General features: G+C 39.0%; 1 protein-coding gene across 1 annotated transcript in view; it reads right to left on the bottom strand.

Moving 5' to 3' along the window:
* Positions 1 to 579: 579 nt before the first annotated feature.
* Positions 580 to 17,901, bottom strand: part of BUD13 (BUD13 homolog) — a 35,830-nt gene continuing 18,508 nt past the window's right edge. The window contains exons 12-16 of the mRNA XM_041772999.1: positions 16,579 to 16,684; positions 16,112 to 16,250; positions 15,609 to 15,793; positions 15,290 to 15,371; positions 580 to 986 (exon numbers count right to left, since the gene is read on the bottom strand). Coding sequence (XP_041628933.1) covers positions 893 to 986; positions 15,290 to 15,371; positions 15,609 to 15,793; positions 16,112 to 16,250; positions 16,579 to 16,684 — 606 coding nt within the window. The 3' untranslated portion in view covers positions 580 to 892. The remainder of the gene's footprint in view (positions 987 to 15,289; positions 15,372 to 15,608; positions 15,794 to 16,111; positions 16,251 to 16,578; positions 16,685 to 17,901) is intronic.

The following is a 17,901-nucleotide window of genomic DNA, read 5'->3' as shown; positions in this document are numbered from 1 at the left end:
CAATCCCTTGTCAGTTTTAAACACTGCAAATATTTTCTCCTAATCTATACACATCTTTAGCTTTGACTATCAGATGCTTTGTTGACCAGAAATCTTTGATTATGAAGTAGTTGAAGGTATCAGATCTTATAGACGGTGCTTCGGGGATTTTATTTAACAAATTTATCCTCATCCCAAGGTCACGATGACATTTTCTGATTTTTCCTACTGGCTTTAACATTTTACCTCTCAGTTAGAGTTTTAATCGCTTTAGGACATCTTTGTTTTATATGGTTTGAGGTAGGGATCCAACTTTATTTTTGTCCATACATAAGCCAATTTTCTAAGCACCATACCTATTTCTTCCCCATTAATTTGTAACACTACCTTTAGCATATACCATGTCTCCAGACAGATATATCTATTTCTAAGTCTAGTTTAGCACTAATTCGTATTTTCTAAAAGGAAGTACCCACCGCTGTTGAAGTTTGTACTCACAATGCTTTCTAGATTAATGAAAAATCCAACCATAACCTTCAAGATCCATGGGGGTTCATTCAACATTAGCTTGTATTTTTCCCCAAAACAGAAAACCCAGTTAAGAACATCATTTGGAAAAATAAATGCATGTTTATTAAAAAAGAAAAAATCCTAACCAAGAACAAACCCTGGGACACTGAAAAATCAACCCTTCCTCTGCAGGCCAGCAATAGCCAGTGTTGGTACACCTGAGAAGTTCAAGCGCCTCAGTCCAAACATCAGGTCTTAAAATATTCTTCTGTAGTCAAAACTGGCATTCAAGTTGCTGGTCTGTGTGGACCCTGATTATCAGCATCGACAACTGGTACAGCTGATGTCTGGCTGCCTGATATCCACTAGCACAACCCACCGCCACCCCACCGCCTCAGAAAGGTTACATATCCTCAACACTCCACTTGTAGGCAAGTTCCTCCACCGCCTTCTTGCTGGCAAGCCTGGCAAAGCGCTTCTGTTCAAATCCATTGGATCTGCAATCAAGAGACACTGGTCAGCCAGAATCCTGAACTGGACATTTATTTGTGAAAACAGAGAAGCGTTCACAACCTAATGAACAAGGAGGACAGTAGGGTAGGCATGTGAAAATATTTAAGGCATATGCAACAGAATCAAGAAACTAAAATACATGACTGATCCTTTCATTAGTTCTTGTCCTTTGCCACTCTCTTGACAACTGTTTCAGTTGCAGGCCCAACTCACTCTCAGCTGATGTCTATGTCTCATAATTTATCCACTCATTACACAAGCATTTAGTGAATTCTCATTACAGGTGTATCTCGTTTAATTGCACTTCACTTTATTGCACTTCACAGAATGCATTTTTTTTTTTTTTTTACAAACTGAAGGTTTGTGGCAACCCCACATTCAAGCAAGTCTACGGACACCATTTTTCCAACAGCATTTGCTCACTTAGTGGCTCTGTGTCACACTTTGGTAACTCTTGCAGTATTTCCGACTTTCTCGTTATTTGTTATGGTGATCCTCAATCAGTTATCTTTGATGTAACTACTGTAAACTGTTTGTGGATGCCATGAATTATGCCCATATAAGATGGAAAACTTAGTTGACACATGTTGTTTGTGTTCTAACTGCTCCACCAATGGGCCATTCCCCCATCTCTCTCCCTCTCCTCTAGCATCCCTATTCCCTGAGACACAACAATACTGAAATTAGGACAATTAATGACCTTACAACAGCCTCTAAGTGTTCAAGTAAAAGGAAGAGTCACACGTCTCACTTTAAATCAAAAGCTAGAAAAATGATTAAGCTTAGTGAGGAAGGCATGTCAAAAGCCAAGACAGGCCAAAAGCTACACCTCTCGCATCAATTGGTCAGGTTGTAAATTCAAAGGAAAAGTTACTGAAGAAAATTAAAAGTGCTACTCCAAGGAACAAACAAATGGTAAGGAAGCAAAAAAGCTTACTGCTGATAATGGAGCAAGTTTTAGTGGTCTGGATAGAAGATCAAATCAGCTGTAACTTTCCTTTAAGCCAAAGCCTAATCCAGAGCAAGGCCCTAATGCTTTTCAAGTCTATGAAGGCTGAGAGAGGTGCGGACGCTGCAGAAGAAAAGTCTGAGGCTAGCAGAGGTGGGTTCATGAGGTTCAAGGAAAGCAGTCATCTCCATAACACAGAAGTGCAAGGGAAAGCAGCAGGTGGTGATACAGAAGCTGCAGCAAGTTATCCAGATGATTTAGCTAAGATAGTCAGTGAAACTAAACAGATGCTCAATGTAGATCTAACAGGGTCCTACTGGAAGAAGATGCCTTTAGGACTTTCATAGCCAGAGAAGGACATCAGTGCCTGGCTTCAAAGCTTCAAAGGACAGGCTGATTCTTGCTAAAGAGTGAATACAGCTGGTGACTCGAAGTTGAAGCCACTGCTCATTTACCAGTCCAGAAATCCCAGGGCTCTTAAGAATTGTGCTAAATCTCCCCTGCCTGATCTCTGTAAATGGACAAAGCCTAGATGACAGCACAGTTGTTTACAACACGGTTTCCCAAATATTTTAAGCCCATTGTTCAGATCTACTGCTCATTAAAAAAGACTCCTCTCAAAACACTACTGCTCACTGACAATGCACCCGGTCACCCAAGAGCTCTAATGGAGATGGACAACGAGATGAATGTTTTCGTGCCTGCTAACACAACATGCATTCTGCAGCCCACGGATCAAGATGTCATTTTGACTTTTAAGTCTTCTTATTTAAGAAATACATTTCATAAGGTTATTACTGCCATTGATAGTGATTCCTCTGTTGGATGGGGGCAAAGTAAATTGAAAGAATTCACTATTCTTGATGCCATTAAGAATATTTATTTTTTTAAAAAGAATATTTATAATTCATGGGAAGAAGTCAAAATATCAACATTAACAAGAATTGAGAAGAATTTGATGGCAACCCTCATGTCACTTTGAGGGATTCAAGACTTCAGTGGAGAAAGTACCCACTGATGTGGGAGGAATAGTAAGAGAACCAGAATCAGAAGTCAAGCCTGAAGATGGGACTGCATTGCTACAGTCTCATGACAAAACTTGAATGTATGAGGAGCTGCACAAATGAGCAAAGAAAGTGGTTTCTTGAGATGGAATCTACTCTTAGTGAAGATGCTGTGAAGACCATTGAGGTAACAACAAAGGATTTAGAATATTACCTAAATGCAGCTAATAAAGCTGTGGCAAGGTATGAGAGGAAGGATTCCAATTCTGAAAGAAGTTCTACTGTGGGTAAAATGCTATCAAACAGCATTGTATCCTACAAAGAAATCATCCATGAAAGAAGAGTCACATGATGTAGCAAATCTCACTGTTGTCTTATTTTAAGAACTTGCCACAGCCACCCCAGCCTTCAGCAATCACCACCCTGATGAGTCAGCAGCCATCCACTTTGGGGCAGGACCCTCCACCAACAAAAATATTAAGACTTTCTGAAAGTTCAGATGATGGTTATCATTTTTTTAGGAATAAAGTATTTTTTTATTAAGGTAGATACATTGGGGGTTTTTTTAGACATAATGCCATTGCACACTTAATAAACTATAGCATAGTATATACATAACTTTAACACATATTGGGGAACCAAAAAATTAATCTGTCATTTTCACTTAATTGTGGTGGTCTGGAACCAGACCCCCAGTAATCTCTGAGATGCACCTGTACATACTAGGCACTGTGTCATGAAAATGAGTATGACATAGCATCTGCTCTGATGAATTCAGACTAGTGGAGGACACAGACATTTATACCAATAATTAAATAAAAACCATAAACTGCAGTGGAAATATACAGTAAGTATCTTAGAAGCAGAATGGGGATCTTACTCAACTTGGGAAAGAGATGAACAGGAATGGTCAGGAAAGACTTTGTAAAGGTAGCCCCTAAATTAAGTCTGAAAAGATAGAGCTAACAACAGAGTTGGAGGTAGGGAAGACCAGAAAGGTCAGGAGAGAGCATTTCAGGACAGAGCACAACATGACTAACAAGAACAAAGATGCAAAAATAAGAAATAGCTTGGTACATGCAGGGAACCAAAGGCAAACTGGTATAGCTAGAGCCTAAAGTATGATGAAGGGAATAGCATGAGACAAAGTTAAAAAGCTCAGATTTTATCCAGAAGGAACAGATTTAAAACAGGAGCAGAAACTGTATTTCAAAAAGATCACTCTGGAGGAGACTGAAGGCAGGAAAGTTACTGCAAGGTACAGGCAACAGATGATCAAAGCAATGATAAAGGAGACTTCATGATAGATTAGGTAAGAGCAAAGACAGGGGAGGTAAGTTTGACTCACAGGTTAATAATTTTAGTAACCAGATGAATGAGGCTGCACTAAGCAGGATAAAACAAGAAGAGGAGCAAGTTAGGGGAATGGAGGCTGATGAGCTGTTTTGAATACATTGCATTCAAGGTGCCTCAGATACATATCAATACAGAAATCCAATGCACAGCTATTTACGCCAGACTAAACTGCAAACACAGATCTGGGGATCACTTACATACATAGGTGGTAACTGAAGGTGTGACTAAATAAGATTCAGGCAGAGTGAGAACAGCTAAGGATAGGGATGGAGCCCCTAGCAACATTTAGGGCACAAAGAGGGAAGAGAGCTCATAAAGATGGCCAAGAAGAAGAAAAGAACCAGGAGTGGGGTGTCATGAAAATTTCAGAGTCAACCTCAACTCCCTTCAATGCATTCCGTCTTCTTACATAAACTTCTTGAAAGAGCCTGTAGTCACTGTCTACACTTCCTCACTTTTCATTCATTCCTTAACACATTAGACCCTGGCTTTTGTCTCACCATGCCACAGAGTTCACTCTCTTTAAGGTCACCAGTAACCTTTCTTATGGCCAAGTCCAGTCGCCAGATCCTGCTACCTTATCCCCTGAGCACTTCCCCATCTCCTCTTCTCTCCATTCCACTCCCCCTGCCACAGTTCAGGCCTCTGTCTGTCTCCTCTACCCTCACCTACTGCAACAACCTTGTGCCTTGTCTCTTCACTTCCAGACCTGTGCTTTTCAAATGCATCAAATTACTGCCATAATGATTCATCTATCTAAAATGCAGAGCTGCGTCAATCCTTCAGTGACTCTCCTTTGCTTTTCTTTTTTTTTCTTTTTATTTTCTTCTTTGTTTTTAGAGTGAAGACCACACTCAGAAATGTTTCCAAAGCTTACTGAGACCAGGCCCCCTGCTTACTTTGCCAGTCCATCTCCTATACTCTACTCCATGCTTCATGCTATCCAACAATAGCAAACTGCTTACAACTGCCTCTCCGTAACACTACGATGCTGCATATCCTTATGACTTCACACATATAGGATCCCCTTCCTTAAATCTCCTCCCTTTCCTTCTTCTGTTGGCTGAACTGATAATCCCCTAAGACTAAGCTCATGCATGTTCTAGGAAGCCTTCCCTAACCACACTCCCAAGGCTAAATTTATTCTTCTTTTGTGCTTCTAAAGCATCTTGAAAACCCTCTATAATAATACTTAGCAAGTACCACTGAGATTATTTACTTGTCTTTCTCCTCTAAATAGAAAGTGATTTCCTAGGCTCAAAGATTCTCTCTCACTCATTGTAAGAAACTGGTACCTAGTACATACCTGCTAAAAGTAATCACATCTATGCTAAGTGTTACTAAACTGAGGTAACAGCCTTCCCTCTTTCCTTGTGCCTTCCATAAGGGATGAGTAAAGTAAGTAACAATGTTTTAGGAAGAAGGGAAGCTTATTACAGATAGTTCCATCTCTAACCTCATAAGTATGCAGGATATTCTAGAACACCAAGGAAACCATTGTTTTTTGCCTTGGAGAATCAACACTAATATGATCATGCAGATGAAGGACATAAGAATAACAAATCAAACCCTACAGAATCAAAAAACAAACAAACAAACAAACCTGCAAGAGAACTCACAGTAGAAAAGTCTCGGACTACAGAATCAGTAGCCCAGGATTTTAATTCTAGCTTTCTCAGGAAAACTTAATAACCCAGGTAAGTCATTCCATTTATCTCAGCCTCAGTTTGTCTTTTAGATAATAATGAGATTGCCAGTACCACACTGTCTTGATGACCACAGCTTTGTAGTACAACCTGAAACCTGGCATTGTGATGCCCCCAGCTATGGTTTTCTTTTTTAATAGTCCCCTGGCTATTCGGGGTCTTTTCTGATTCCACACAAATCTTAAGATAATTTGTTCCAACTCTCTGAAGAAAGTCGATGGTATTTTGATAGGGATTGCCCTGGGTAGCATTGACATTTCCACAATATTAATTCTTCCAATCCATGAGCATGGAATATTTTTCCATCTCTTTGTGTTTTCCTCAATTTCTTTCAGAAGTGTTCTGTAGTTTTTAGGGTATAGATCCTTTACCTTTTTGGTTAGGTTTATTCCTAGGTATCTTATGCTTTTGGGTGCAATTGTAAATGGGATAGACTCCTTAATTTCTCTTTCTTCAGTCTCATTGTTAGTGTATAGAAATGCCACTGACTTCTGGGCATTGATTTTGTATCCTGCCACACTGCCAAATTGCTGTATGAGTTCCAGCAATCTTGGGGTGGAGTCTTTTGGGTTTTCTATGTACAGTATCATGTCATCTGTGAAGAGGGAGAGTTTGACTTCTTCTTTGCCAATTTGAATGCCTTTTATTTCTTTTCGTTGCCTGACTGCTGAGGCTAGGACTTCTAGTACTATGTTGAATAGCAGTGGTGAGAGTGGACATCCCTGTCTTGTTCCTGATCTTAGAGGAAAGGCTCCCAGTGTTTCCCCACAGAGAATGAAGGCAAGAGAAACAAAAGCAAAAATGAACTATTGGGACTTCATCAAGATAAGAAGCTTTTGCACGGCAAAAGAAACAGTCAACAAAACTAAAAGACAACCTACAGAATGGGAGAAGATATTTGCAAATGACCTATCAGGGGATCCCTGGGTGGCTCAGCGGTTTAGCACCTGCCTTTGGCCCAGGGCACGATCCCAGAGTCCCGGGATAGACTGGCGTCGGGCTCCCGGAGTGGAGCCTGCTTCTCCCTCTGCCTGTGTCTCTGCCTCTCTATCTCTCGTGAATAAATGAATAAAATCTTAAAAAAAAAAAAAAATGACCTATCAGATAAAGGGCTAGTATCCAAGATCTATAAAGAACTTATTAAACTCAACAGCAAAGAAACAAACAATCCAATCATGAAATGGGCAAAAGACATGAACAGAAATCTCACAGAGGAAGACACAGACATGGCCAACAAGCACATGAGAAAATGCTCCACATCACTTGCCATCAGGGAAATACAAATCAAAACCACAATGAGATACCACCTCACACCAGTGAGAATGGGGAAAATTAAAAAGGCAGGAAACCACAAATGTTGGAGAGGATGCGGAGAAAGGGGAACTCTCTTGCACTGTTGGTAGGAATGTGAACTGGTGCAGCCACTCTGGAAAACTGTGTGGAGGTTCCTCAGAGTTAAAAATAGATCTGCCCTATGACCCAGCAATTGCATTGCTGGGGATTTACCCCAAAGATACAGATGCAGTGAAACGCCGGGACACCTGCACCCCGATGTTTCTAGCAGCAATGTCCACAATAGCCGAACTATGGAAGGAGCCTCGGTGTCCATCGAAAGATGAATGAATAAAGAAGACATGGTATATGTATACAATGGAATATTACTCAACCATTAGAAATGACAAATACCCACCATTTGCTTTGACATGGATGGAACTGGAGGGTATTATGCTGAGTGAAATAAGTCAATCACAGAAGGACAAAATTATTATATGGTCTCATTCATTTGGGGAATATAAAAAATAGTGAAAGGGAATAAAGGGGAAAGGAGAAAAAGTGAGTGGGAAATATCAGAAAGGGAGACAGAACATGAGAGACTCCTAACTCTGGGAAACGAACAAGAGGTGGTGAAAAGGGAAGTGGGTGGGGGGTGACTGGGTGACAGGCACTGAGGGGGGCACGTGATGGGATGAGCACTGGGTGTTATGCTATATGTTGGCAAATTGAATAATAATAATAATAATAATAATAATAGTAATAATAATGGGATTAAGGTCAGTTGACCTTAGGGGTTTTTCCAACTACAGATCTGTTCCAGAAATGCTCACTTGCCATGGGCCAAAACCAGACGAACTAGAAAAGGTGACAAAAGAATAATCAGAAAGAAAGCAAAGATGAAAAAGAGAACTAAAAGGAAATATCTAGAAAAAAATACAAAGTGGAAGAAAACTACTGGGAGAGTGGGAAACAGATCAAATGCCAGGAAAATCCTAGGTCAGGTAGAGTTGAGTTTGGATCCAGAATTTTTTTTTAAATAGAAAAAAAAAATGGGGGGGATGGACTCAGTGTAGCAGGGATAATCTTTAGGGTTATGGCTTGTAAAAAGATCTACATCTGGCTACAAATTAACATTCTGAAATATGCTCCCACTACCAAAGAGCCTATATCCAGCAAACTGCAAAGCAGAGAGTTGTAAGCTAGCCTGAAACCACAGCCACCCTGTGGATACCTGCCAATATCAGAGACTAGAGCCTCAGCTTTCAATAGCAGCTCAAGGGACAGAAGAACAATGCCTTAGGCCCATATGAAGTGGTGCAATGGATTTCGGGCACAGCAGCAGAACTTGAGCAGACTAATCTACCCTCAGCAATTATAAAATCTGGACAAAATATAAAACTGCAAGTATTTGAAATTATTTGAAGGCATGGGAAAGTGACCAAAAAGCAGGCAGAACCTGGACAGAAATCTATGTGTGAAGAGATTTGTAAGGCGTTTTGCCAGAGGGCACTTCCCAATCTATACAGCTCATGGCGGCAGAAAGCCATAGGCTTAATGGCTCAAGGCGAGGCATCGATGCAAAGAGGGCAGAGCAGTTGGAAAATCAGGGAGGATACTCTGAAAGGGAGGGACCTACAAAACAGATGAACTCCAGAAAATACAAACCGCACCCAAATCTTTGGCCACCTGCTAAACCATGTTTGTGCAGGGGAACCCACATTAGGCCCAATGAAAAAGCAGCAGGTGGAAACCAAAAGAACTGAGCAGAAACTGTAGCTGCTGCCACACTGAAGTATCTCATAGTCAAACTGCTTGCTGAAAGCCTAGCTGAAGAAAATCTGCCAGAGGGCAGCCTGGGTGGCTCCAGCAGTTTAGCCCCGCCTTAAGCCCAGGGCCTGATCCTGGAGACCTAGGATTGAGTCCCAGGTTGGGCTCCCTGCATGGAGCCTGCTTCTCCCTCTCCTGTGTCTCTGCCTCTGTGTGTGTGTGTGTGTGTGTGTGTCATGAATAAATAAAATCTTTAAAAAAAGAAAAAGAAAATCTGCCAGAGAAAAACAATGCTTTAGAAGTAGGTGTGGGAGGGGAGGTAACAATGAAACAAATGAGGACTGAGGACTGACTTCTAATTAGAAACAATGGAGGCCAAAAAATGCGGAAACACCCTCAAAAAAGTTGGCAGAACTGTCACCCAACTCTAGTACTATCAATCCAGAGTTCCATGTGTTGGCTCGCAAGCTTGTGAACTCCTCGAGTGAAGTCTGAAGTTGGCCCTGAGATGCAGAGGGCAAGGATACACAGAAGAAAGAGGTGGCCACTCCAGATTGATAGGGGGCAGGTTCAATACACAAGGGGACTTACCATGAAGCCTGTCTTGGGTTTCCACCCACCAGAATCTTAGAAACTTATACAGAGGTCTTAACTGGGTTCAATCACATATTTGGCCCAGGTGGTCTCAACAATACCTTACTCTCTGAAGGCTACAGCCATGAAACAGTTGTTACTATGGGAAGAGTAGACAAGGACACACATCCCAAGGACAAGGGAGGCAGTAAGAGCCCTCTGATTGCCTGGGTCCAGTTTGTGAGTCAACCAGTGGTCATGTCCTCTTGATGACCTCCTCCAACACTATGTCAGTAAAACTATCCTTCAGAAATGAAGGTGAGAAAAAGGGCTCTAATTTAATAGAATTATGCCAAAATCAATTTCCTTATTTTAGTAATGTACCACAGTTATGTAAGATTATAATTGGGGGAAGCTGGGTAAAAGATACACTGTAACGCACTACTATTTTTTCAAGTTCTCGTCTAAAATTATTTCAAAATTAAAGTTTTGAAAAAATAAAGGTGAAATAAAGACATTTCATATCAACAAAAACAGAATTTGTTGCCAATAAACCTGCACTAACGGAATATCAAAAGTTGTTCAGAGGAGGGCCTGGGTGGCTCAGTCAGTTAAGCACCTGCTTTTGGCTCGGGTCATGATCCCAGGGTCCTGGGATCAAGTCCCACAGCGGGCTCCCTGCTCAGTGGAGAGTCTGCTTCTCCCTCTCCCTCTGCCCCTCCCCCCTGCTCTCTCTCTCTCTCTCCCCCCCTCAAATCAATAAATAAAATTTAAAAAAAAAAAAAAGGTTGTTCAGAGGAAAGAAAAAAGAGCACCAGAAATGGTAGCTATGTGAGTTAAATATTAACACCTATACATTTTGTTGTTTTCTTAGTTTTTTTTTTAAGTAACTATAAAAATTAGAATACTGTATTGTAGGATCTATACCATTTATGTTATATACATGACAACAGTAGCACATAGAACTGAGGGTGGATGGAACTATATAGTGTTAGAAGGTTCTTATATTCTATGTGAAACAGTACAGTTATAACTCTCAGTAGGCCATGGTAAGTTAAAGACAGAAACTGATCTTAGAGTAAACATTGCAGAGACTTAGCTGAAATAATAACAGAGAAATTAAAATCCAATACTGAATGTGCACACCTAAAATCCAAAACACTGACAATACCAAAGGCTAAGTAAGGAAGGATACAGAGCAGTGGGTATTCTCATTCTTTGGCCTAACATAAAATGGTATAGCCAATTGGAAGATAGTTGGCAGTTTCTTATAAAGTTCACCATATAATCCAGCAATCAGTGGGTCTTTACCCAAGCAAACTGAAAACTATGTCCACATAAAACTCTATACACAAATGTTTATTGCAGCTTTATTCACAGTCACTAAAAACAGGAAGCAACAAAGATGTCCAACTAAGGAATAAACAAAATGGCACATCCATAAAATGGGATATGCATGCAAGAACATGGATGAATCTTAAAAACCATTTTGCTAAGTGCAATAAGTCAGACTCAAGAGGCTGCATATTGTATGATTTCATTCATGTGATACTCTGAAAAAGGCAAAACTATAGGCACAAAAAACAAAGCACTAATCACAAGGGTTTGGTGGAGAAGGTGTAGCTGACTAAAAGAAGACTTACGGAGGAAATTTTAGGATGATGGAACTGTTCTATATATAGTACTAGGGTAATGAATGGATGACTCTATGCATTTGTCAAACCCCACAGAACCATAGACCATAAAAAGTAAATGCTAATATAAGCAAACTCTAAAAAGCAAAAATCACCCAGGTGTCAGGAGATCCCAGGATAGACTATAGACTATGACAAATAAATCTAACTATATTACAAATATATGACATAATAGTATGGGAGTGGGGAGGCAGGGAGTTGACCCTTTAAGTTATGTTGGAAAATGGTACTTTCATTAGAAATTATTAGGGTAAGAGTAAAAGCAACTACACATGAATATTATACTTTAGTTGGAAATCTGTTTCTCATTTCATTTCTCAATTCTGAAACTGTTACGTGTATACTGAGGTAAGCAAAGCGGATGGTAGATGGTGGGTGCCAGGTTTCTCAGTGTTGGAGGAGAAAGTTATAAACAAAAAAAAAGGGGGGTAATACTGCATTAGAGTCAGTTATACCAGTATGAACTCATATTTATGTATCTGTATAAACATATATGTATATAGACACATAGTAAATAGGTACAGAAATAATGACAGACATTGTGTATACACGGATTACTACACATGTACTACCTAGCTCTGTCTACTATCAGGGCCCAGAAACAATGACATCCCAGTAACAAGTACTTGTACAAGTCAGATCTAAATACCATTAACCATTAAAAGCAGCCACTAGGGCCCGTTGGAGAAATAGCTAATTCTAGAGTCAGGACAGAGAAAATTCAAGATGAATCTGGAGCATCCTGTAGTACCAGAAAGTCAGAGAGTGCTCAAAAAATAAAAGGATAGGACAGACAAAAGGACACCTTAAAGAATTCCCAGTGGCTGAAGAACAGAATGATTTGAGCAACAAAAATAAATATTACTGGATTACAATAGTATAAAATATATATGACTTATTACTGCTAAAAACAGATGACTAAAATAAATGGGGTGATGAAACAAATCCTTATAGAAAAGGTCCAAATATTACATGTAGATATCCTACCCATAGGTCATCTTTTGAGTGCAAGCTGAATTTAGTAATTCACTTCTAGAGAGCAGAGTATGAAAGGGGAAAAAGAGCAATTTTAAAGTGGAGAAACTTGGCAAACACTCACTACCTTAATGAAGTTTATTAGCATCATTAGGAATGTCCTGTGGTACTTGTTAAAATGATGTGATGGGAAGGGCACTTCATCACTGTAGCATTCTTTCCAAAAACCCATTATCTTGGTCTAATCATGAGAAAAACATCAAATGAACCCAACTTGAGGGACATTCTATAAAATAAATGACCATATTACAAAAAGCTGTCAGGGTTACAAAAAGCAAAAATACTGAGAAACTGTCACAGGTTAAAGAAGACTAAAGGGTATGACAGCTACATGCGATGTGAGATCCTGCATTGGATCCCTGAACAGAAAAAGGACTTTAATGGAAAAACTAGTGAAATCCATGTAAAATTTGTACATCTTTTTTAAAGATTTTATTTATTTATTCATGAGACACACAGAGAGAGAGGCAGAGACACAGGCAGAGGGAGAAGCAGGCTACATGCAGGGAGCCAATTCCTGGTCCCCAGGATCACACCCTGGACTGAAGGTGGCGCTGCACCGCTGAGCCACCCAGGGTGCCAACTGGTACAATAATAATAACATACCGACGTTGGCTCTGATAAATGTACCATGATAATGTAATGAATGGTAATAAAACTGGACAAGGAATATACAGGATTCTTCATACTATTTGCAAGTTTTCTACTAATCTACAATTATTATGGGGTACCTGGGTGGCTTAATAGTTGAACATCTGCCTTTGGCTCAGGTCATGATCTAAGGGTCCTGGGATCGAGTTCCGCATCAGGCTCCCCACAGGAAGCCTGCTTCTCCCTCTCCCTATGTCTCTGTATCTCTCATGAATAAATAAATAAAATCTTTAAAAATAAATAAATCTACAGTTATTAAAAAACAAAGAGCTTATTTTTTAAAAAGTACAATAAAATATTCTCAAAACAACCTCCCAAACAACTACAGAATACACATTATCCTCAAATGCAACAGACTATTCATCAAGGTAACTATATACTGGGCCATAAAATGCAGCTTACTAATTTTCAAAAGATCAAAATATTATGTAGTATATTCCTTGACCTCAAGAGAATTAAACTGGAAATCAATTAACAGTGAGGTATCTAGAAACATCTAAATGTTTAGAATTAAACAATACATTACTATGTAACTCATGGATCAAAGAATGAAACAACATCCAACACACATTCCTGAAAAAAAAAAAAACCTCTCAGCAAGCTAGGAACAGAAAGGAATCTTTTCAACCCAGTAAAGGAAATCTATAAAAAACTTATAGGTTACAGCTAAAGACTGATTTTTCTTCTAAGATTAGGAAGAAGACAAAGATGTCTGTCTGTTTTTACTACTTCTATTCAGATGCACCGGAAGTTCTAGTTAGTGCAATAAGGAAAGAAAACACAAAGGACATTTGGATTGGAAAGGAAGAAGTAAAATTGTTTATATTCAGATGACCTGATCCTCTAGGTACAAAATCTGATGGAATCTACAAAAAAAAAGCTATTGTACAAAGTGAGTTTCACTCCAATAACAACTGATATTTGTCACCAATGATAAAATTACAAACTTTTAAGTGTAAATTAGAATTTCAAAAAATTTTTATCTGCCACCATGAACTCTAGCTTCCCATTGAGGATTTTGGTAATGAGATCAGAGGTAATGTTAACAAAATACAAGATTATTTGATGTTACATAGTGAGAATGTCAACATTTGGCAGGTCTGAAAAACTCAGCAAACCAGTATTTTCCAAATGACCAGTACATGATGTTATAAAATCATGCACCACAAAAAGATCCATCCAAAGCAGGAAAAAAAAAAGAATTTAATGTAACAGCATGGAAAATTTTTGATATGGTTTCAGGCTCCATATTATAAATCACTTTTAAGAAATTATCATTTGCTGAGTTTTTGTGTAGTATCAAAACACGTAATACATCTTCCTTTTCTAACTACTTATATATAAAGCTGAATTTTCTAAGGCTAAATTTTCTTCCTTAGTACTTCAACTAAACATACCATAAAAGATCAATGCAAAATCCTGCTATTATTAAGCCAAACATGAATAAGATCTATAAAAATGTAAATCAATGCCATTCTTCTATTTTCTTTGTTTGGAAAATAAAGTTATTTTTCTTTAAGAATACGGCAATTATGTTAACATAATGGTTTTATTAAGTTTTTAATGAACTAATAAACACTTTTAAACACCTCAGTTTAATTTCGAATATGGTAAATATTAAAAGATGTGTTCCACATAAACAGAAGTTTTTTGGGGTCCTTAGTAATTTTTAGAAATAGAAAGGGCTCCTGAGGTCAAAAAGTTTGAGAATTATCATGCTAAATGCTAGAACAATGTCCTTTGTAGGCAAGAGGAGATGGACTCTAATGTATAAGGAGAGGGACAGACTTTGGATAGAAGTACATTTAGGTCATCATGTTAATAGACAGGAAGTTAGAGTATATGGGTAGATGCTGGTTGCAGAGGTCAGTGAGATCCTGTAAGTAGCTCACTCCTAAGGCAGTGAAGAGAAGGTTGAAGAACTACATTTTAAAGATACAACACACAAAAAGACTCCAGACTCCCATCCATCACTCATTCCCTCTAAACCTTAGAAAATATCACTAGAGGTGACCAATGTCAAAAACAAAGGGTATCCTATCAGCACCACCAGAGCTATTTGTCCAGAGCTTTATAAAGCTTTGAAAAGGAAAATAGGAGAAGTAGTATTCTGAGCATGGGAAATGGGATTTGGAGACTTTAAAAAAAGCAAGCAAACCACATGTTATTAACCTTGTGCTTAGAGTAGAGAGAGAGGGAGAGTAATTTAAGAACGGTTAGGGAAGATTAGGGGCAGATGGAAAAGAAAACAAAAATGTACGAAACATTCAGGCTTACCTGTCCACTCCATCCCAGCGATAACCAGGCCAGATATTGAATCTGTTGGGAGGAGGTGCAGGACCAGTGTAGCGAGGTCTCACTGGTAAGAGGAGAGAGAGAGAAAAGAAGTTAGTTACCTTATGTAACTCAATTCAGAACTGAGTGGCAGTGGGAACAAAAAATTTTACACCGAGATCTCTACTGAGCTGAACCCAAACTCCCAAATACAAGGAATCTAAAACTGTGTGGGAAATCCTTCTCTCTGTCCAGCTATGTAACATCAGCCTAACGACCATCCCTCTTTACATAAGTCTCTGGTGAATCCCAAAAGGTTCACCTTTCTTATTCTTGTTCTCCTTGGCTTTATTCTTCTTGATAAAGTTGGCCATGGGGTCTCCCTCTCTTTCCTGTTCTCTCAGCATCCGATCCAGATCTTCATCATCAATATAACGGGCCAGCGGCTTCTGCATTTCCTTCACTGCATCCTCCACGTTTTGTTGTTGCTGCCGGCTCTGGACTAGCCTGGGCAAAAAGAACCAAGAGTGTCTGCTATCTAGGGTTAACATTTCCCTTCTTACACTAAAATGGACCATATGACTACATTTGGAGCACCTCCTTTTTCTGACAGCACAAGCCAAGTATTGAAAAGAGTAAAATTTCCAGAAAGTGAACTGAAAGTGTAGAATACATCAGTATTTTAGGAAGGAGACTGAGCACACTGAATTTTCCATTCCTGAAACGGCTCTGAAGGCAGAACAATGAACTAGTTGGTCAGGAAACGAGAGAATGACCTCTCCAGTCCTAGCACAGTCTTGTTCTTCACTTCGGCAGTTCTCTTACCCTTTTCCCCACCGAGCATACAGCTCATCTCTCTCCGAGTCCTTCTCTGCTTTTCTCCTTTGCTCTAAACGTTCCAGTTTCAAATTCCTCTTACGGCCAGACTTATCTCGAAATACAGTTTCAGCATACTGGAATTCAGCTGCAAAGGAAAATTCTACTTTTAAAAATAAACATCAGGTATCAAAATCAGAAACAATATTCTAACAGTTGAAATCAACCACTTGGGATTCTGATGCTGGATAAAAACTTTTGCAGCCAGACTACAAACAGCTCCTACCAATATCTAACTAACCTTTTTCAAGAATGAAAAGAATCACTTGGGCCTACTAAGAAGTTAAAATAATACATAAAACCAGAACTGAAATTTGATATCAGTTAAAAGTTTAAAATATCAGGTACAATAAACTACATTAAAAAAATAAAATCTAAATGAGCCTCAATTAGTCTCTGCATTTTTATATTTTTACCTTCAAACGCCAGAGTTTCTTGGTCCCGTTTCTTGAGCTCCTGCTGCTCTTGCTGTATGTCAGTTAACACCAACCCAGTTTTAGCCCCAGAATACATGTGTGTAGCCTATGCAATGGAAAGGGGAGCATGCGACATTAATGAGACAATGTAGCGGTAGGCTCCAGGGTATACACAGTTAGATGCATTTTTGCCTGATAATTAGCAATAACCAAACCAAACACTGTAGCTTTGTATTCTCATTATTGACCACAAGATTCACAAAATAAAAAAGAATAAAGCTGAATTTGGTGGCAAATTAACAGTACTATTAAGTTTTAAGAATAAACAGAAACACAAACCAAGAAAATATTAAAGAAAAGGCACAGCATCTATATTTCTGACTTTTTAATATATAAACTGCACACATGAAGATGCATTTTCAAATCACCTGATTGAAACCTGTATCAAGCTCTAAGCCCTCCAGGAGAGACATACACTGATAAAACATTCCATTGCAACTACAAATTCAAGCAAATCTAAGGTTGTCCTTCAATTGTGGATACATTTCAGGATAATGACAAGTTTTGACCAAATCAAACCTTTTTGTTAAATTCCATTTCATATCAAGATAACCAACCGATCCATGAACGGAGTATACAGAGTATCCAGTGCAACGTATAAACCTGATTAGCATGAAATTGTCCATGAAAGAAACAGATGCCTAAAATGCAAGGGGTCCAGTTTCAACACAAACCTCACTTTGTTCCCCAAAAGAGAAGATCCGCACTTCCTGAGTCAGGGACAGGCTACAAGAATAATGTGGTCAACAGAGAAGACTTACCTGAAAAGTCTGGGTTGGACGGAAATGTGCATATTGCAGACTCTATTACTCTTCATTTTTTTCTATTACTATTTCTTAACCAACCCACTGGAATAAGATTCTTTTCCTAGCACCAGTGTGCTTTGCAAAACAAATGCTTAGAGTTCATGTGGATGATCTGGGCAATTCATGCTTCATCATAGATTTAAAATAAAACAAAACACTGACTTCCCAGGTGATATGATTTCTAAAAGTCATTTTATATTTTAAATGCCTCTCTTTATGCTCTGGATATAGAGACCTACAGTCCAATTTATAATAATAAATTGCTTGTGCTAATGTCTCACTTTGTCCTGGGCACTTGTAAGATTCACTTACATATTTAACTCACAATAGCCTCATGAAGTACATACTACCATTATCCATGTTTTACAGATGAAGCTGGAGCTTAAAGATATTCCACAGCTTGTTCAAATCTCACACAGTAAGTTGAAGAAGTAGGATTTGAATATCCAACACAAGG

The sequence above is a fragment of the Vulpes lagopus genome, chromosome 10 (assembly GCF_018345385.1).
Source record: "Vulpes lagopus strain Blue_001 chromosome 10, ASM1834538v1, whole genome shotgun sequence".
Classification (NCBI taxonomy): domain Eukaryota; kingdom Metazoa; phylum Chordata; class Mammalia; order Carnivora; family Canidae; genus Vulpes; species Vulpes lagopus.
Note: the sequence above shows the minus strand (reverse complement) of the source record. Positions and strands in the feature narration are given on the sequence as shown.